General features: G+C 37.0%; 1 protein-coding gene across 3 annotated transcripts in view; it reads right to left on the minus strand.

Moving 5' to 3' along the window:
* Window positions 1-21,895, minus strand: part of C6 (complement C6) — a 92,771-nt gene that overhangs the window by 33,182 nt on the left and 37,694 nt on the right. For all 3 annotated transcript variants that reach the window (XM_036846910.1, XM_036846909.1, XM_036846911.1), the window contains 6 exons: window positions 21,355-21,595; window positions 16,653-16,775; window positions 6,900-7,066; window positions 4,216-4,441; window positions 3,077-3,248; window positions 2,628-2,739 (listed from right to left, as the gene is read on the minus strand). In XM_036846910.1, the coding sequence (XP_036702805.1) occupies window positions 2,628-2,739; window positions 3,077-3,248; window positions 4,216-4,441; window positions 6,900-7,066; window positions 16,653-16,775; window positions 21,355-21,595 (1,041 nt within the window). The remainder of the gene's footprint in view (window positions 1-2,627; window positions 2,740-3,076; window positions 3,249-4,215; window positions 4,442-6,899; window positions 7,067-16,652; window positions 16,776-21,354; window positions 21,596-21,895) is intronic.

Raw genomic sequence — 21,895 nt, forward strand, 5'->3', positions numbered from 1 at the left:
TGAAAGATTTTAAAGTTAAGATGGGTTTTATATTCTTAGCTTGGAATATGAGATTTAACCCACTTTCCCATCCTCACCTCTTGCCATTTCCTCCCATAGAACCTATGCTCTAGCAAAACAAAGCCATCTGCTATTCTTTGCACATAATACTCTCTTTCATGCCTCCCTGTCTTTACCTGGCTGTTCGCTCTATCCTCAACATCTTCTCTCTTCCATTCTCTCAAGACCCAACTCAAATAGAACTTCCTCTGTGGAAAATCTCTTTCATTTCCCCAGCTTCATCGGGTGTACCATCCTTTCAGTTTTGGGGGGAAACTTGTACAGAGCTCTAATTTATGTTTATCACATTTATCATCCCCGCCCCTACACTTGAGTGGCACTTCTATTACCAGGTCTCCCCTCACAAACCTTTATACGGGGCTTAATAACTCTTTGCTGGAAAAAATGCAAAACACTCTCCTTCTTAGGAAGACAGTAATGTAAAAGCAATGTAACTCTTTCCTTACTGAGTGGGAGACAAGTACAAAGAATTGACTAGGAAATTATTCTCTGAGAATCGAAGTTGGGAATTTTGAGGGAGGTGAAGGCTCAATCGTCAACATCTGTTATTACTTGGCCACGTGATTCAACTTTTCTCCTAGAAGATGATTAATTTCCTGAATACAAAAAAGAGCATTCCATCTTTGGTTATTATGGGTATGGCTGTGTTTCCAAGGGAAATGGCATGGTGACTAGTATGAATGATCTAGATGTTTTATTCAAAGGCTGCACATTTTTCCTGCACATTCATCCTGAAATAAATTATTGTCATAAACTTCTGCTTCCATTTCTTTTATGAAGCTATAACGTATAAGTGTATGTTGCAACCATCAAGCTTTGTCCGACATATCTGCTAGACTGACTAAACAAGGACCCTTACCCAAAGTCACTGTCACTTGCCAATGAGGACTTGTGTCTTGGTCACTAAAAAGATATCTTCACGTGCAATGACATGATTGCTCTAGCCTGGAATGAGGCATACCTGCCTCTGTTTGACTCCATATAGGGGCATTTTGCTACTAGGAATCTAGAAGGTACTTATTAGGAAAAGTTAAAATTGTATTACTTTTGAGCAAAAACTATCATCAGGTAGGAATTAGGCCTTTAATAAAGAGCAAATTAAAACAAGGAGTGAACTTATTCATGGAAATGGAAACATACAATCTAATTTTGTAAAGAGTCATTAGAAGAATGAATCACTGTTTAAACCCTTTGTGTGTTTTTAAAATTAGAATGTCAATCATTTTAATACTTTATTTAAGCAGCTGGCACAAAAGGATTAAAAATTATTTAGGTATCTGGATCTGACAAAATGTAATTCTGAGGATACTGTTGTAGGGCAGGGACTGGAAAACTTTTTCTATAAAGGGCCTTGATCATCAATTGCAGGTCAGGCAGTGTCTGTCACCTTGTGTCACAGTTGCACAAAACAGCTATGGTCATTATGTAAACAAAGGAATGTGGTTGTGTTCCAATAAATTTCATTAAAAAAAGAAAAGAAAAGAATACAGAGGGCAGGCCAGATTTGGTCTGTGGGCCATAGTTTGCTAACTCTTATTCTAAAGGATTTGTTCCCAAAGTGTGACTTCTGACCTAGCAGCATCAGTATTACCAGGGATCTTGTTAGTTATGGAAGTTTCTGGGCCCTGCTCAAGACTAGCCTCTAGTGCATCTGGAGTATGAGAATCTCTGGTTCTAGAGTAAAGACTAATTGACATTACTCCCCCTCCAAAATATTTCCTCCCCCTCACACCTTTAGGCCTGGTACCTTATACATGAACAGAAGATGAATGAACAGGGAAGATACACTAGCCCAGACTATGCTCCATGGATATTTATTTGCTGGCCCTGGAGAATCGAGGGTTATTGATTTTTGATCATAAATATGATACAGTTGGAAACAAATTAAAGGCTTTACTGGGTTTAAGAAAGGTAAACTTTTTTTAAAAAAGGTAAAATTGATTAGGACACATGCCTCCTGTGATCAATTTTAAATATTATTTATCTCCTGAAAGTTTATATCTAAAGCCACAGAACTGTCAAACAAAAAGTATTTAGTTGTTTTTAATCATAGAAACATATAGTGATTTAATGAAAAAAGATAAAATTAAAAGGTATTAAAACTGTACTGACTGCTTAAGAATTCTATAGGTTTTAACCTAAAAAGCCATTACAGACTCAACACCTCCTATGTTACAGTCAAGACTAGTTTGTTTCTCTGATAACGTGCCTTAGATAGGGGGTTAGTTGGCTCAGATTCAGAAATAAACAGTCAGATCTTAGTTGCAGATTCCTACAGAAGTCATCCAAACCATTCTCCGCTCACATAAATGTACCGCCATATGAGTTCGTAGTGCCAAGGCACACAATAGTGTGTGTGTTAGTTTGGTCTAACAACCAGCTATGAGGACACCTCCAGGGAATTCACAGGGAAAAGCGATGGAGACTTTCTAAATATTCCTTTTTTACTTTTTAAGTCAACAGGTTATTAAACTAAGAAAAAAATAACTCTAAATAAAAGAAAGTGCATGTTTCTTAAGTTCTATTTTTTTGGATTCCAAACCTAAAGTAAAGGTCAGGATGCTTACCCGGATAAATGCATTTTCTGGAGGGACTGGTTGAGGACACCCTGAATCTGATTCTAATTCAGGGAGGTCTATTTCTTTCACTTCCTCATCATCACTGATGCATGGTTGTCCACTAAAAGGGAAAAATAAACGTGTATATAAGACAATAAATATGTGTATATATATACACACACAGTTACATGTTTATGTATATACATATATGCACGCGTATGTACACATTATATATGTGTGTATATATATATATATGTATATAATACATTTAAAAAAGAGAGAAAACAGAGAGGAAAAAGGGTAGCAGCTGATCTAACACCTCACTGATATGTTGTGTTGGAATAGGTAAAATTCTAATCATTTCTTTACTTAGCAGTAAGAAAATAAATATCTTAACTGGCTAGTTTAGTAGCGGTGTCGGGGGAGATGCCCCGCTCTCTCCCCATATCCATCCTTACTCGTTCTGCATTATGGAAAATGTGCAGTGCTCCTCTTGCCGCCTCTCCCCCTCACAGCTTTTCCCTCCTTGCTGGGGGGCAGGGTGGTTGCATTCTCGGGTTCTCGATCTCTTGTAAGTAGCATCACACGTGCTCCAGGAAGACCAGCAGCCCCAGTTCCCGTCTACAGCATCTGGAACACAGGAAGACCCACCCACCGATCATGGTGCCTCTGGGAGAATTGGGACTTTGAAGCCAGGTCAGCTGGGCTTCCTCACAGTTTAGCTGTGGGAGCCTTTGCGGAATATCGTAGGGTTATTGTGAGGATTAAAAGAAATTATCTGCGCAAAGGGCCTGACATATCACCTGATTTCCCTTTCCTGTTCCCACAGCCTGAATAAAATGGCAACAACTATGAATTGTTTTCAACTATCAGCAACATATCACACACATACATATATTCATAAATACATGCATACATATGAACTTCTTCCAAATAGAATATATATAAAATTACATTTTTAAAGGTAATAGACTATATTCTTACTCCCATGACATATCCTCTTTCTAAGGAGGGTTAGAGGTAACCATGAACATTGCTTGGTCCTGTATGAAAACTTTGGTTGTGTCTTAATTTATCCCTTATTACAAGCCACTCTCATTCTACATTATAATGCACAAGAGGTTTATAACAAGAGCATCACATATTTTACTTTATAGTGTGTTTTATTATTTTATTTATTTTATGTTATAGGCATTGTGCTGTATATTTATATATATATATATATATATATATATATATATATATATATATATATATATATATATATATATATATACACACATATATAATCTTTGGGTATATAGTGGCATTATCCCCATTTTATGGATGAACAGATTGAGGCATAGAGAGGTTAGGCGACTTTCCCAAGGTCACATAGCTGGTAGGTTACAGCTGAGATTCACACCAGGACTGTTTGACCTTTGAGTCTAACTTTCTCCAGACCTATTCTCCTTGTGAGTTTGCATAAGGTGGAAGTTGCTTATGCAGTTCTCTTATGCAGAGAAGTTTTGTTTTGTTTTGTTGTTTTCATTGACCAACCTACAATACCTTTGGGAGGGGAAAGCTTCCTACCTCATAGCAAGTTACTGACACTTACTAGATTTGTAATCCGGAGAGCGCCTCTCACAGTTCTCACCGTAGGTGCCACTTTGGCACACGCACAGACATTCAGTCCCTGAGAGCGTGGGGTGGCCATTATTAGGGCATCGAGCACATTGGCAGGGGTCAAACTTGGCTGCATATTCTTGATAAGCTCTCCTGAGGTTGTTCCGTCTTGTCACTGCACAGGGGATATTTCTTACCAGGTCTGTGATGGGAGCAAGCTAAGAGCAGATGGGAGAGAGGAAGTCCAGTCAGAGTCACATCTCTTTGGCAGAGGTTGCCATCATTGCCCAATTCCCGTGGAATGAGAGGCAAGATCTGGAAAATCCCACACTTCAAAGGGATTGTTGTAGAATATGGTATATCTGTTGATTGGACTAGTGGAGAAAAGCCCTCCCCATGAGGGCGGGGGAGCTTCTTTCCCTTCTACAGTGGGTAGAGTAGCTATCTGCAAGGTTAGCTGGCTTCTGTTGTCCCTAAAGCATGGCAGGTGTAAAGTATCTGGAGCTTACTTTCCCTGGAATTCTACTATGGAGGAAGCCTCACATGAGGTGTCGCTTACTTGGATTTACATCGACTTGTTTATTAAGCATCAAATGCATGCATCAAAGTACTGAGAAAAGTGACCAAGAGTTAGGCGGCTCAGGAATGCTTTGCTGAAGGCTCATCAAGTTTGACTCAAGGAGAAAAATCTGGAAAGGGTGAAGAGAGGCTTTCAGTGTTCTTTGTTTTTCCAGGGACAGTGCTACTGGCTTTTGGTGGAACCAGATGAGAAAATGTGGAGAGACAAAATAGAGAAATGAACTTGCTGGTAGGATCAATAGAAGAATTACAGTAACAAATATGGAGCTAACACAAAATCAGGGCTCATTTTTTTTTAAAACATCTTTATTGGAGTATAATTGCTTTACAATGGTGTGTTAGCTTCTGCTTTATAACAAAGTGAATCAGCTATACATATACATATATCCCCATATCTGTTCCCTCTTGCATCTCCCTCAGTCCCACCCTCCCTATCCCACCCCTCTAGGTGGTCACAAAGCACCAAGCTGATCTCCCTGTGCTATGCGGCTGCTTCCCACTAGCTATCTATTTTACATTTGGTAGTGTATATATGTCCATGCCACTCTCTCACTTTGTCCCAGCTTACCCTTCCCCCTCCCCGTGTCCTCAAGTCCATTCTCTTCGTCTGTGTCTTTATCCCTGTCCTGCCTCTAGTCCATTCTCTTCGTCTGTGTCTTTATCCCTGTCCTGCCTCTAGGTTCTTTAGAACCTTTTTTTTTTTGTTTTAATTCCATATATATGTGTTAGCATATGGTATTTGTTTTTCTCTTTCTGACTTACTTCACTCTGTATGACAGACTCTAGGTCCATCCACCTCACTACAAATAACTCAATTTCATTTCTTTTTATGGCTGAGTAATATTCCATTGTATATGTATGCCACATCTTCTTTATCTATTCATCTGTTGATGGACACTTAGGTTGCTTCCATGTCCTGGCTATTGTAAATAGTGCTGCAATGAACATTGTGGTACATGACTCTTTTTGAATTATGGGTTTCGCAGGGTATATGCCCAGTAGTGGGATTGCTGGGTTGTATGGGAGTTCTATTTTTAGTTTTTTAAGGACCCTCTATACTGTTCTTCATAGTGGCTATATCAATTTACATTCCCACCAACAGTGCAAGAGGGTTCCCTTTTCTCCACACCCTCTCCAGCATTTATTGTTTGTAGATTTTTTGATGATGGCCATTCTGACCAGTGTGAGGTGATACCTCATTGTAGTTTTGATTTGCATTTCTCTAATGCTTAGTGATGTTGAGCATTCTTTCATGTGTTTGTTGGCAATCTGTATATCTTCTTTGGAGAAATGTCTATTTAGGTCTTCCAGGGCTCATTTTAATTAACATTTTAAAACCTCAGAGGAATGACCCTCTAGTGCAGTGTATGACTCACAAGTGCCCAGATGGGCAACTGGACCTCATTTTCCTACGATAACCTGTAGAGCTCCAAGTATCTTCATGTTACATGTAAATCATTCTACCTTCACGATGATTGAACTCCTTTATTTTCATTTAAATGAAATGAGCAGAATAGCTCCTTAAGGGGCTTTTTAAAATGTGCTTATGTTTTAGGCAAAACTGGCTCAAAGTAGCATATGAATGATTTGTGGACAAAGTATTTCATACCTAATAAAAATCACCCTTTAATGTAATTACAACAAATATAAGACTAGTAAATTTAATCAATGGTGATAGAAACAGAAAATCAAATGTGTCTAAAATCCCATTTATCCCACAGAGCTATAAATGAAGATTTAGGAGGGCTCATCAAATAAAGAATTGCAAGAAAAATACAGAAATCAAATTTATTACATGCACGGGAAGTAGAACACTACTCCAGGTAAGTTTAGGCAGTTTCAGGAACTAAACTCCCTCTTCTGGTATTTAATGTGTGCTGGGAATTCTAAATGCTGTACTACAGAATGCTTGTTTGAACAGCAAAAACAAGAGATGTGTAATTTAATGTTTTTTAAAAAGGTATGTTGTGCATGCACACTAAAGGAAGACATTTCTTTTATCATCTGAGAAGAAAATGGAAAAGGAATTGTGTGATGTACAGTTTGGGCTGCCAGAGAACTGCTTTAGCTCTTACCCATAATGCTTTTCAATCTTACCTTAAAGTCAATCACAGTAGGATTTTCCTTCACTGATTCTAACCACTCAGAAAATGTCTTCTCTTCTGGACCAGAGCTCCCTTTCTCCCACGCCAAAGCCGCTGCATACTCACTCCTCCCGCCTTGAACCAGGGATATGGATTTCTCTGATCCCTGCATAAACGAACCTGCAAGGTATTTCAAGAAAATTACTCGTTTAATTTTATTGCAAATTCAAACTTGAAAGTAAAGCTTATTTGCACAGGAGAAAGAAGCAGATGGTAGAGTCATGTAGCTCCATTAAGTAAACTAAGTGAAAAGCAAGGGAACACACCTCTTGTCTCTATAGGGAGTTTAATAATAGAAATGATAATAATAGTGCCAACAGCTACCATTTATTAAGCAACACGTGTATGCCAGGCACTCTGCACTCATTATTTATGTAATTCGCATAACAATCCAGAGCAGTAGGTGTTAAAAACATGGACTTTGAAGCCAGAAGTAATTTGGCCTGGAACACATGGATACTAAGGGGGAGGAGGGGGGCTGGGATGCAGATGTAGCCCAAGGCCTGAGGACTCTGTCTCCTGCTCTTTGATGTCAAGCCTCCCACTTTTGACTTATATGGGCATATGTCTTGGGCCCCCGGAATAACATAAACCACATGGTTTCTGGTACCCAATCAGTTGACTGCCATGCCATAACTGACTACAATTACAGAAAAATGTTGATAGAATAACTTTAAGCTTAAAGACAGGAGTAAAAGTACAACTAACCAAAAAAAAAAAAAAAAAAAATTAAACCTCAAGTTAAAAGTTGGCACAGTGTTGCTTTAGAGGTAATGGCGTTTACTCTATACAGCACAGATCTTTCATATAAATTTTCAAAACAATTCCTCTTAACTAATGGTGTCTTTAATATGGGTAGAAACTGAGTAATAAGAAAATATAGTGAGAAATAAAATCAAATGGAAAAGAAGCTAGTGATATGGGTAATAGTTAATGGCATTAATCTGGTGTCTATTCTGGAGTGTCAGTAAGGATCAGCCATGCCCCTAACTGTTTAGAAATTCTACAGTAAGAGAGTCTAGGATGATTAGAACAACGGGTGAAATACTCTCTCTATGAAAAAATTATGGTTCTTTTCAAAGTGAGCTGCTTAAGAGGGGTATAAGAAGAAATTTTTAGAGTTTTTTTGCATTTAATTTTCATATAAAATAAGGGAGAAATTATTATTTGCCAATATATCATATACCTATTGACAGTGACTCTGACATGCAGATTGATATATGTCATAAATGGATTGACACTGATAAGAGCTATATATGATAAGCATGGGACCCTGAAGAAAGAACTAGTTAAGTCTACTTACTATTCTTTTAGCTACTTCAAACAGAATACTTACAAGTGAATAAATTGCTTAAAAGGATTCCAGAAAGAAAATGCAGACTGAAGATGATACCAACAGTGTAAACATAAGGAAAACAACTAATAGAAGGAAGAACAGACACTTCTATTTCTTCCACAAGCTTCTCATCAATCACAACATGAGATTGACAGCAAGGCACTCTCAAAACATATCAAAAATTTTAAGGAATTTTATGAAGTATTATCATTATGATATGAGCAAGACAAGGAAAAATTCTGTTTATTTCATATAGATTATCTTTTGATATTTTCTATTTTCTACACTTGTATATATTTTTGTCCATAATGTATTTTTAGAATAATATATTTACAAACATTTGTTAGTAAGTATACATATATTAAGGATATATCCTCAAAAAAATTTAATGGTACCATTACAGATTATAAAAGTTTGGAGTCAAATGATTTAATCAAAGTAGCTCAGGGTTAGAAATAGACAAATCTAAGTTCTTTTTCTTCTTTTTCTTTTTTTTATACAGCAGGTTTTTATTAGTTACCTATTTGATACATATTAGTGTATATATGTCAATCCCAATCTCCCAATTCATCCCCCCCAGTGCTTTCCCCCCTGGTGTCCATACGTTTGTTCTCTACATCTGTGTCTCTATTTCTGCCTTACACACTGGTTCATCTGTACCATTTTTCTAGATTCCACATATATGCATTAATATACGATATTTGTATTTCTCTTTCTGACTTACTTCACTCTCTATGACAGTCTCTAGGTCCATTCACATCTCTGCAAAAGCCCCAATTTCGTTCTTTTTATGGCTGAGTAATATTCCATTGTATATATGTACCATTTCTTCTTTATCCATTCGTCTGTCGAAGGGCATTTATGTTGTTTCCATGAGCTGGCTATTGTAAACAGTGCTGCAATGAACACTGGGGTGAATGTGTCTTTTTGAATTATGGTTTTCTCTGGGTGTATGCCCAGTAGTGGGATTGCTGGGTCATATGGTAATCCTATTTTCAGTTTTTTAAGGAACCTCCATACTGTTCTCCATAGTGGCTGTATCAATTTACATTCCCACCAACAGTGCAAGAGGGTTCCCTTTTCTCCACACCCTCTCCAGCATTTGTTTGTACATTTTCTGACGATGCCCATTCTAACCGGTGTGAGGTGATACCTCTTTGTAGTTTTGATTTGCCTTTCTCTAATAATTTGTGATGTTAAGCATCTTTTCATGTGCCTCTTGGCAAACTGTATGTCTTCTTTGGAGAAATGTCTATTTAGGTCTTCTGCTCATATTTTAATTGGGTTGTTTTTTAAATATTGAGCTGCATGAGCTGTTTATGTATTTTGGAGATTAATCTTTTGTCCATTGATTCGTTTGCAAATATTTTCTCCTATTCTGAGGGTTGTCTTTTCATCTGGTTTGTCATTTCCTTTGCTTTGCCAAAGCTTTTAAGTTTCATTAGGTTCCATTTGTTTATTTTGGGTTTTATTTCCATTATTCTAGGAGGTGGGTCACAAAACATCTTGCTGTGATTTATGTCAAAAAGTGTTCTTCCTATGTCTTCCTCTAAGAGTTTTATAGCGTCTGGTCTTACATTTAGGTCTTTAATCCATTTTGAGTTTATTTTTGTGTATGGTGTTGTATTCTTTTACATGTAGCTGTCCAGTTTTCCCAGCACCTCTTATTGAAGAGACTGTCTTTTCTCCACTGTATATTCTTGCCTCCTTTGTCATAGATTGGGTGACCATAGGTGGTGGGCTCCACTGATCTATATTTCTGTTTTTGTGCTAGTACCATACTGTCTTGATTACAGTAGCTTTTTAGTATAGTCTGAAGTCAGGGAGTCTGATTCCTCCAGCTCCGTTTTTCTTTCTCAAGATTGCTTTGGCTATTCAGGGTTTTTTCTGTTTCCATACAAATAGTAAAATTTTATGTTCTAATTCTGTGAAAAATGCCATTGGTAATTTGATAGGGATTGCACTGAAACTGTAGATTGCTTTGGGTAGTATAGTCATTTTCACGGTATTGATTCTTCCAATCCAAGAACATGGTATATCTCTCCATCTGTTTGTGTCATCTTTAATTTCTTTCATCAGTGTCTTATAGTTTTCTGCACACAGGTCTTTTGCCTCCTTAGGTAGGTTTATTCCTAGGTACATTATTATTTTTGTTGCAATGGTAAATGGGAGTGTTTCCTTAATTTCTCTTTCTGATCTTTCGTTGTTAGTGCATAGGAATGCAAGGGATTACTGTGTATTAATTTTGTATCCTGCAGCTTTACTAAATTCATTGATTAGCTCTAGTAGTTTTCTGGTGGCATCTTTAGCATTCTCTATGTATACTATCATGTCATCTGCAAACAGTGACTGTTTTACTTCTTCTTTTCCAATTTGTATTCCTTTTATTTCTTTTTCTTCTCTGATTGCTGTGGCTAAGACTTCCAAAACTATGTTGAATAATAGTGGGAAGAATGGAAACCCTTGTTTGTTCCTGACCTTAGTGGAAATGCTTTCAGTTTTTCACCGTTGAGAATGATGTTTGCTGTGGGTTTGTTGTATATGGCCTTTATTATGTTGAGGTAGTTTCCCTCTATGCTCACTTTCTGGAGAGTTTTTATCATAAACAGGTGTTGAATTTTGTCAAAAGCTTTTTCTGCATCTACTGAGATGATCATATGGTTTTTATTCTTCAATTTGTTAATATGGTGTATCACATTGATTGATTGGCGTATATTGAAGAATCCATACATCCCTGGGATAAATCCCATTTGATCATGGTGTATGATCCTTTTAATGTGTTGTTGGATTCTGTTTGCTAGTATTTTGTTGAGGATTTTTGCATCTATATTCATCAGTGATATTGGTCTGTAATTTTCTTTTTTTGTAGTATCTTTGTCTGGTTTTGGTATCAGGGTGATGGTGACTTCATAGAGTGAGTTTGGGAGTGTTCCTTCCTTTGCAATTTTTTGGAAGAGTTTGAGAAGGATGGGTGGTAGCTCTTCTCTAAATGTTTGATAGAATTCACCTGTGAAGCCATCTGGTCCTGGACTTTTTTTGTTGGGAAGTTTTAAATCACAGTTTCAGTTTCATTTTTTGTGATTAGTCTGTTCATATTTTCTATTTCTTCCTGGTTCAGTCTTGGAAGGTTATACCTTTCTAAGAATTTGTCCATTTCTTCCAGGTTGTCCAATTTATTGGCATAGAGTTGCTTGTAGTAGTCTCTTAGGATGCTTTGTATTTCTGCGGTGTCTGTTGTAACTTCTCCTTTTTCATTTCTAATTTTATTGATTTGAGTACTCTCCCTCTTTTTCTTGATGAGCCTGGCTAATGGTTTATCAATTTAGTTTATCCTTTCAGAGAACCAGCTTTTAGTTTTATTGATTTTGGTATTGTTTTCTTCATTTCTATTTCATTTATTTCTGCTCTGATCTTTATGATTTCTTTCCTTATGCTAACTTTGGGTTTTGTTTGTTCTTCTTTCTCTGGTTCCTTTAGGTGTAACGTTAGATTGTTTATTTGAGATTTTTCTTGTTTCTTGAGGTAGGCTTGTATAGCTATAAACTTCCCTCTTAGAACTGCTTTTGCTGCATCCCATAGGTTTTGGATCGTCGTGTTTTCATTTTCTTTTGTCTCTAGGTACTTTTTGATTTCCTCTTTGATTTCTTCAGTGATCTCTTGGTTATTTAGTAGCATATTGTTTAGTCTTCATAAGTTTGTGCTTTTTACATTTTTTTCCCTGTAATTGATTTCTAATCTCATAGCCTTGTGGTCAGAAAAGATGCTTGATATGATTTCAATTTTCTTAAATTTACTGAGGCTTGATTTGTGACCCAAGATGTGATCTATCCTGGAGAATGTTCCATGCACACTTGAGAAGAAAGTGTAATCTGCTGTTTTGGGGTGGAATGTCCTATAAGTATCAATTAAATCTATCTGGTCTAGTGTGTCATTTAAAGCTTGTGTTTCCTTATTAATTTTCTGTTTGGATGATCTGTCCTTTGGTGTAAGTGAGGTGTTAAAGTCCCCCACTATTATTGTGTTACTGTCGATTTCCTCTTTTATAGCTGTTAGCAGTTACCTTATGTATTGAGGTGCTCCTATGTTGGGTACATATATATTTATAATTGTTATATTGTCTTCTTGGGTTGATCCATTGATCATTACATAGTGTCCTTCCTTGCTTCTTGTAATATTCTTTATTTTAAAGTCTATTTTATCTGATATGAGTATTGCTACTCCAGCTTTCTTTTGATTTCCGTTTGCATGGAATATCTTTTTCCATCCCCTCCCTTTCTGTCTCTATGTGTCCCTAGGTCTGAAGTGGGTCTCTTGTAGACAGCATATATATGGGTCTTGCTTTTGTAACCATTCAGCAAGCCAGTGTCTTTTGGTTAGAGCATTTAATCCATTCATGTTTAAGGTAATTATTGATATGTATGTTCCTATTGCCATTTTCTTAATTTTTGGGGGGTTTGTTTTTGTAGGTCCTTTTTTTCTCTTGTGTTTCCCACTTAGAAAAATTCCTTTAGCATTTGTTGTAGAGCTGGTTTGGTGGTGCTGAATTCTCTTAGCTTTTGCTTGTCTGTAAAACTTTTGATTTCTCCATCGAATCTGAATGAGATCCTTGCTGGGTAGAGTAACCTTGATTGTAGTTTCTTCCCTTTCATCACTTTAAGTATATCATGGCAGGTGGATTCTTAACCACTGTGCCACCAGGGAAGCACCTACCCTTTCATTTTGTCTATCTTTCTGTCCATGTGGTTTTTGTTCCACAGGCTGCAGGATTGTAGTTCTTCTTGCTTCTGCTGTCTGCCCTCTGTTGAATGAGGCTATCTAAGAGGCTTGTGCAAGCTTCCTAATGGGAGGCGCTGGTGGTGGGTAGAGCTGGGTGTTGCTCTGGTGGGCAGAGCTCAGTAAAACTTTAATCTGCTTGTCTGCTGTTGGGTGGGACTGAGTTCCCTCCCTGTTGGTTGTTTGGCCTGAGGCAACCAAGCACTGGAGCCTAGAGGTTCTTTGGTGGGGCTAATGGTGGACTCTGGGAGGGCTCACACCAAGGAATACTTCCCAGAACTTCTGCTGCCTGTGTCCTTGTCCCCATGGTGAGCCACAGCTGCCCCCCCACCTCTGCAGGCGACCCTCCAAGACTAGCAAGTGGGTCTGGTTCAGTCTCCTATGGGGTCACTGCTCCTTTCCCCTCGGTCCTGATGTGCACACTACTTTGTGTGTGTCTTCCAAGAGTGGAGTCTCTGTTTCTCCCGGTCCTGTTGAAGTGCTGCAATCAAATCCTGCTAGCCTTCAAAGTCTGATTCTCTGGAAATTCCTCCTCCTGTTGCCAGACCCCCAGGTTGGGAAGCCTGACATAGGGTTCAGAGCCTTCACTGTAGTGGGTGGACTTCTGTGGTATAATTGTTCTCCAGTTTGTGAGTCACCCACCCAGTGGTTATGGGATTTGATTGTATTGTGATTGCACCCCTCTTACTGTTTCACTGTGGCTTCTCCTTTGTGTTGGATGTGGGGTGTCATTTTGGTGAGTTCCAGTGTCTTCCTATCAATGATTTTTCAGCAGTTAGTTTTGATTCCTGTGCTCTCGCAAGAGGGAGTGAGCACACGTCCTTCTACTCTGCCATCTTGAACCAGTCCATCCAAATCTATGTTCTCAAGTGTGCTTTGCTTTTAGAAAACAACATAAATGTGTCTTTGTTTTTAGGCAAATTGTCCTTGTGATTAATAAGCATTAGTTGAGAATCTGCTAAAAGCCAGGCACTAAAAACTTGGGTTGGGGAATTGACACAATTCAGGAATATTAGCAATGTGTCAGCTGGGCAGGATTGATAGTTGATTAACCAGTTTGGAGACTATTGCAATAGTCTCTGATTTTGCAGTGTCCCAACAAGCTGAAAACTAGAATTCATATTTCACATTTTCTCATCTCTATGTTGGATGGATTTTATAGTCGAGTAGTTTTTTTTCAGTAAGTATTCAAGAATAAATATTTCCAGAATTCTCTCATGTTTTGAGATGTCTTTCTGTTACCTCTACATATGAACACATTTTCTGTTCTCTTTTAGAAATTTGTGGACATTCCTTTATCATCTTGTAGCTTTCCATTTTGTCAAGAAGAAGTCTGACGCCAGCCAGATTTTGTTGTTATTCTGTAGGGAACTTGTTCTTTCAGCTAGGATACTTGAATTCATTTAAAAAATCTTTGTATTTAGTTAATTAACAAGAATTTGTCTTGAAATTGTATATTTGAACAATATTTCTGATACAAATAAGACAAATTTCTTCCTTTATTTCAGGGACTTTATATACATATGTATGTATATTTATTTATTTATATATATTTTAAAAAATAGTTTTTCTGTTTCATTTCTTGGGCTGTCTATTTCAGGAACACTAATTCCCATCTATTGAATTATATTTGTCATTCCATTTCCATTAGATATTCTTTAATAATTGTTAATATCTGGATTTTTTCATTATGAATTACTTTAGATCTTTTCTTTATTAATTTTATCTTCAGACAATTATATTTTGAACTTGCAGTGTCTATTTATAACTATAATGGCGATACTCTTCAATATTTGTTGTCTTTGTACCTTAGCTTTGAAATCTTCCTTTTCAATTAATTCTTATATTTAATGTTTTCATCTCTGAGCTTTTGATTTACTGAATTCACATTCTTATTAAATTATTCTATTGCAAGACAAACTGGTATAGAATCTGTACATTCTTTGGTTTATATTACTAGGTTGATTGCTTTGCATACTGTTCTTTTTTTGGGGGAGTATAATACAAATGTGTAGTTGTCAGATCAGCTCTCATTTTGCTTATGCTCAACATGGGCATCCACATGTAGACCATTGATAGGCTCTGATATTTAAAACTACCTATTTATTATTATAATAAATATGATATTATTATCTGTTCCTTGGCTGTCCTCCCATGACAATATAAACTTCATATTTTGGGAGTTTTTGTGATTCTGATTTCCTTTGTTCTGAGCAGAAGTAGTAATCAGTCAGGAAGAGTAAGGGAATAAGAAAATTTTACACAGAGGAAGGAGTTATTTATAATGGCAAGGCACAGGAGAGAGCATGACTTATTTAGGAGACTACATAAAGTTTAGCTAGGCAGAGAGAGAGGCAGGAACTTATCTTCAATGTTATGTGAAACCATGACAAGTTTAAGGCATGAGTGTTTCATGATAAGATTTGCCTTGGAGAATATTCCTCTAACAGAAAATGTGTAGAATAGATTGGAAGAAGGCAAGACCAGAGGCAAGGGAACAAGTTGGGAGGCCTCTGTGGTAATCCAGGTTGGAAATGATGAATGGAAGGCATGTCTATGGAAATGAAGAGCTGGGAGAACTGGGAGAAATATTAAGGAGGAGGAATGACTACTTATTGGATGTAGAGGCTAGAAAGAGGGAGGGAGAAATCAAAGACAGCACTCAGGTTTCTGGCTTTGTTGCCTGAGCCTTTTTAATGTACTTCTCTTACAACTTATTTGTCTTTTTTTTTTTTTATTGAAGTATATTTGATTCACAATGTTGTGTTAGTTTCTGGTGTACAGCAGAGTGAGTCAGTTTTTCATATATATGGATATATATACACACACATATATATAATTCTTTTTCATATTCTTTTCCTTTATGATTTATTACAAGATACTGAGTATAGTTCCCTGTGCTATACAGTAAGACCTTGTTTACCTATTTTATATATAGTAGTTTGTATCTTCTAATCTGAAACTCCTAATTTATCCCTACCCCCCCTTCTCATTTGATAACCATAAGTTTGTTTTCTATAATATGTCTATGAGTCTGTTTCTGTTTTGTAATAAGTTCACTTGCATCATATTTTAGATTCCACATAAGAGTGATATCATATGGTATTTGTCTTTGTCTGACTTACTCCACTTAGTATAATAATCTCTAGGTCCATCCATACTGATGCAAATGGCATTATTTCATTCTTTTTTATGGCTGAGTAGTATCCCATTGTATATATGTACCACATCTTCTGTATTTTTAATGGTTGTCTATATGTATCCTTACTTTGTAAGTTCCTTGATTGGAAGACCTAGTTCATGCCCATCTGTACTTCACAATGCTTAATACTGAGTTTGGCCGAGAGGAAGAATCAATAAATGTGCATTCAGTTAAACAAACTAAATAGGAGATAAAGAAAATCTTAACCATGTCCCCTTTTAAGTAGTACTAATATTTGATTTGCTCCCTTCCCCCACCACACATAGGCTCTGAGACAAACAAATGAAACTAATGAAAAGTGAAAAATAGTATAGTCACAGTCATGTGCAATATGGTATTTAAATTACTGCCAGTCAGGACGCACTGGGTAAGTTGCTAAGAGAAAGCACTGTTACCTCCATATTTCTCGGACAGCTTGTTAGTGGTGCACCGGTATTCCACTTTTGTTTTCTTAAAAAAAAGGAAACGTTTCTTTGTTTCAACCCGGATGCAATTTTGGGCTTCTGCCTTCGTTAAACCTAGGAAATGGAATACAAGCAAAAAACCCTGAGAGTGTACCATGGAGAATTCAGGGAAGAGGAACATGAGGCTCTGGGCACTTGGGGAGCTACAGGTACTCCATATCAGCACACAACTCCTCCAGTTCCCGTGAGCTCAAATGATTAATGGCTTTTACTACAGAGGCAGTCCTTCACAAGCCCTGGGACATGCTGAAGAGAAGAGGTATATATGAGTCCTTGCCGTCTCCCCCATGGGGATCATGTTGGCGTCTCCATGTTGCCTACACACAATAAATCTCTAAGCTTTCCCGTCCTGCTGGCCACTGCCCTTGTATAGCCCCACAAGTCAAGAGATGAACACATGCTCTGTTTGGTGCCCTGCTGTCAGGCCTTCTTTTGGGGCCACAGCTGATTCTGTGAGAACTGAATCCATTTCACTTCTTCTCCCGTTCACCACCTAAAATGTAAATCTCATTGGTCACCTCTCCTTCCCGGAACACTCATTCTCATACTTGGCTATGCTTCCTCTCCCTGACTTAGCTGCTCACTCCACCTCTACCTCCAAAACCCTTTCATTTTACTCTCAGAAATTCTGACTTCCTGACTCATGAACTCTTCTTTTATGTCCTCGATGACTGTTCGCTCTTTCTCCTCATCTTAATTCAAGCCTATACTTGATATATTTCCACCGCTGTCTCCGAGGGAGGTTGATGCTGCCTCATTCCCAGCCTCTTTAGGAGTTGGAGCTGGGCTTGATATCTTCCTAGTTTCCCAGTGCTGCTTTCATAGGATGACACTCCACAGTTTTATAACTCTTGTAAAAGTCTTGATGCTCTGAAGCTCAGGACATCCAATTCTAATTCCTTTGGTCTTCATTGTTCTTATCTTTTAACAAACTTCGAAGCATCATTTGTTAAAGATTTTGGTATCTGAATCAGTCTTTCCCACCCCAATGCTAGCCATTATTCTTAATGACTTCAAAACTGATGGGGATATCAGGGACTAAGTGGGACAGAGCACAGAGAAATAGGTCTGGCTGTTTGGAGGCTAACGTGGTACTGCCTATCTGGGGTGATTTGAGGAGAATAAAAGTTTCCTTTTTTTTTTTTTTTAAACAGCTTCCCAAGTCACCTGACCTGGTACCCAAAACACCTAAATTAGAATCCAGTTTTTTTGATGTTTAGTTAAAAATTGCCTTGAAAAATACAAGCTCATGAGAGATAGAGGTGTTATGTGAGTTCTTTAGTACCTTAAAGCAAAGTAGTTTATTAGATACTGATTCTTAGGGTTGCAGGTTACAAGAGGCAGGGAAGAATGTTTTCAGAGCTGGATGCGTCATGTGAGTATGATGCTGAAATTTAAACCTGAGGGCGCAGATCACCGAGGAATGAGGCTGAGTAGATGGGGATGGGGCTTCCTACTTCACAGTTTTTTCAACAGTTTGACCCATTCAAAGAAATGTATTACAGGTTGGGAGTAAAGAATTCTTGGTTTGACAGCTCTTTTGGTCAGACTGAATAAACACGACTCATTTCTCTTCTGGTAGTATTGTTCTTATAAGTGGGTCAGGCAAATGTTTAGGCCACGTGAGGAATTTAATACATCTGTGGTGCACAACTCATCCTTTCATTAGGTTTCTATGATTTATAAGTGAAAAGTAAATTGTATGTGACCAATTTACTAATTATAACATAATTAATTAACTATAAAGTTAGTTAATTACATTTGCTGAGGGTTATAGGAGAAGGCTTAAAGATTTGAATGATGAATCTCTCTTATGAGTCATGGTGTTGGTCATGCAGTGATCAAAATATCAAGGCTTTATCAGTGAATTTCTGTGCCGGCCTTTTCTTCTTCACAAGATGTCCTATAGCTTGTGCCTCACCCATATCCACACTGACACAGGAGTTTCTTGATGCTGAAGCACTTGCCCTCTCAAGCCTGAGTGTCCCTCTGATGTGACACAGGGATGAGTATTTCAGAAATGTCCTCAGCTACTCTGACTGGGCAAAGGTCAACAGTGTCAACCAAAAATGTCATGCTGATAAATAGTGGGGTGTATAGTTTTTCTCCTCTAATTCAGAGCAGAAAATAACTTCCCAGTCAAAGGACTTTAAAATTACCATCTTGTATAACATGATATTTTAATTGTTTAATGTTCTGTCTGTATTCCTGAAATTCTTTTTACCTTGCACGCTGAAGCAATGCCAACTTTTATTCAAGGTTTTAAATTGACTATGGGACACTGTGCAGTAGAGGAATAAATCAAGGGATGCAAATAAAAAGCAATTTAATTTTGTTTTATTCTTCTTGCACTAGAGAAAGTACTATGAAGTATTCAAGTCATTTAAAAAAAATTAATGACAAGGGATATAATTCTTATTGAATAAAGCAAATAATTCTTATTGAATAAAGCAAATAAAAACTAAGCCTAAACTCTAACTCTACATTATTGAGAAGTAAGGGGAGAAGGACTAAAAGAGGCAAAAGGGAGGAGGCCAGAATATGTATTCATCTGAAGAGTGGGCAAAAACAGGTAAGCACACCCACCGGAGAATTCCATTTTATTGAGATTTGTTTCTGTCTGAGTGAGCTTCATCTTAACCACAGTTAAAATTGAGCTCCAATATTATTATTGTGACTCAGAGAAGTATATATATGCATGGATATGCACATATTTAATGACTATAAGAATATATATTACATATAAAAATATCGAATATAAGGATATATATCTTATTTAATATATTAAATATAAATATATATACACATACTATAAATCCTATGTATATATATAGTGTGTGTATGTGTACATAGGTGTGTATGGTTATATATTTCCAGTTTTATATCATATCTCAAACTCCCTTTCTTTCTCTTATTATGTGTGCCTCTGTGACTGAAGTCTCTATTTTTATTTAAAGAGAAAAAAATCGAAGGTGAGAATATTTCAGGAAGAAGGTATAGCTCATCACTCTTCATTTTTGTTATGGGGCTTCAACTATTAAAATGCTGGATGGTTGATTAAAGATTCACATAGTTCTTTAACTGACCTGAACTCTAAGCCTTTAGAGGCTTTGCTGTGAATGCATGATGAGTATAGCTTATCAAGTGAGAAATTATTCTCGGCTACAGCAGCAGTGACCAGAATAATTTTATCCCAAGGGTGAGATGAAACCGAGTCAAGGGCCAGAGACTTCCCCGAACGATTTTTGCTCAGCATAAATGTTGATGAAATTCATCAAGCAAACATTGCTCCAGTGGAAAGGATAACTGTAAGGAAACATAAGAGGCAGGCAGTGTGGAAAGCCCATCACAGCATAAGTCTTTTGGATTTCAGTAACTCTGTAAGGCAAAAAATTTTGAAGACCTTCTTACTGAAAATCTTTCTCAAAGACATTTATTACATCTCCTCTCTTAAAAAGCAGATAATGATGGACATCTGATCAATTAAGGTTTAGAAGGACTCAGGGAAGCCCCATTAAACATTACTATTTGCCATAATGAGATATAAGAACAGAAGGATTGAAACTCTATTGACCTCAGAGTTGGCTTGGTGTCTTTTAAAATAAATTCTTAATTTCTTTTGTATAAAAGTTAAATGATCAAGAATTCTGATTTATTTAGGGGAATCTGTCAGTTGGGTTCTGGTTATTATACAATTTCCTAGCCATGTTCTCAAGATAGAAGCATCACAAGGACGCTGTGTCATTTCACACAGGAGCCTGAAAAATTTATACAAAGGTACTTAAGTAATAGTAATTAATATTGGCAATCTAGGGTAATAAGAAACCAAGATTTATTTTTTAAACCAAGTTTATATTGTTATTTTATATGTAAGCAGAAAAATATCACTGATTATATCCCAAGATATAAAATTGCAACCTTTCCTCAAATGAAAGTGCTGCCCATCTGGTTTCAAGTTTTGTCACCAATAGGTACATATCTGGCCCATATTAACTTAGTCCCTTGTCAAGCCCTTAATTGCTTTTCATCCTTTGCTCTTGACTTTCAGTTAAAATCATTAAAAGAAAAAGAATTAGTCCAGTGGCTAGGACTTCGCGCTTTCACTATTGAGGGACTGGGTTCAATCCCTAGTTGGGGAACTAAGATCCCACAAGCTCCACGGCCAAGAAAAAAAAAAAAGAAAAGAAAGAAAGAAAGATAAAAGACTGCCAGTGGATTTGTTGTAATTACAGTTTTATAAAATTATTATCTCCTATAAAATTGCTATAAGTAAATTATCTTTTAGAGTTTAGTTCCAAGACAAATTTTGTTTTCCTTGAGGTGATGGCATGCATCTCTCTTTAGTTTACCACTACTGAGCAGCTTATGATGTTCTTAAATGTCAGGAAATTCTGGGTCAAATCTGATGCCCAAAGAGGTGAAGCCTATTTATTTTTCCTTCTTCTTTTTGTCTGAATTTTATATTTTTATTTTATTTCCTTGAATGTGTACTTTTTGGTTTTTCTTCATATCATTTTGGAAATAAAGCAGGGTCAAAATAAAGTCAATAAAGAAGAACTAAAAGGATAGAGAAAGAGAAAAATGTATTGCACACTATCTTATCAGTTAAAAATGAAGGTTGAAGAAAGCGAACCTGAGTTCTTTAGTTCTTCCTTGCTGAACTGATAGAGGAGATCATACACGCCTCCCAGGGAGCCAGAGGTGAAATAGTGAGTCCCGAAGTCATCAAATATCCGGCTGTATAAAGCGGAGTTGTATTCTAGAGGCAGATGGTTAAGTGCTTTCAAAAAGACATCAGAAAGCTGCAGATCTTTAGTTTTCATTGTGAAATTTAAGACTTTTATCACTTTATAGATCCTAATAAAACTGGAATCCTAAATGGAAGAGGAGAAAGGATTAAAAAAAAGAAAAAGATTATTAAAGGTAATGAAAGCTTGAGGGATCAAGCATTAAATGTTTTTCATCAGCTTCATTCTAACCACAGCATTACAACAATTGTTAACTCTCCATTGCATGTTCCCACAGACAAAATGATAATTTTCATTTTATTTTTTCCAGTACCTTTTCCTCAGATGTTCAAAATGGTAAACAGATTAAGATGACCTCAGTCATGTAAACTGTGTGACTGAGGCATGTGCTCTCTACCAAAAAGAGATCAAGTATCAAAAAGTAAA

The sequence above is a fragment of the Balaenoptera musculus genome, chromosome 3, assembly GCF_009873245.2.
Source record: "Balaenoptera musculus isolate JJ_BM4_2016_0621 chromosome 3, mBalMus1.pri.v3, whole genome shotgun sequence".
In the NCBI taxonomy this organism is placed as follows: Eukaryota; Metazoa; Chordata; class Mammalia; order Artiodactyla; family Balaenopteridae; genus Balaenoptera; species Balaenoptera musculus.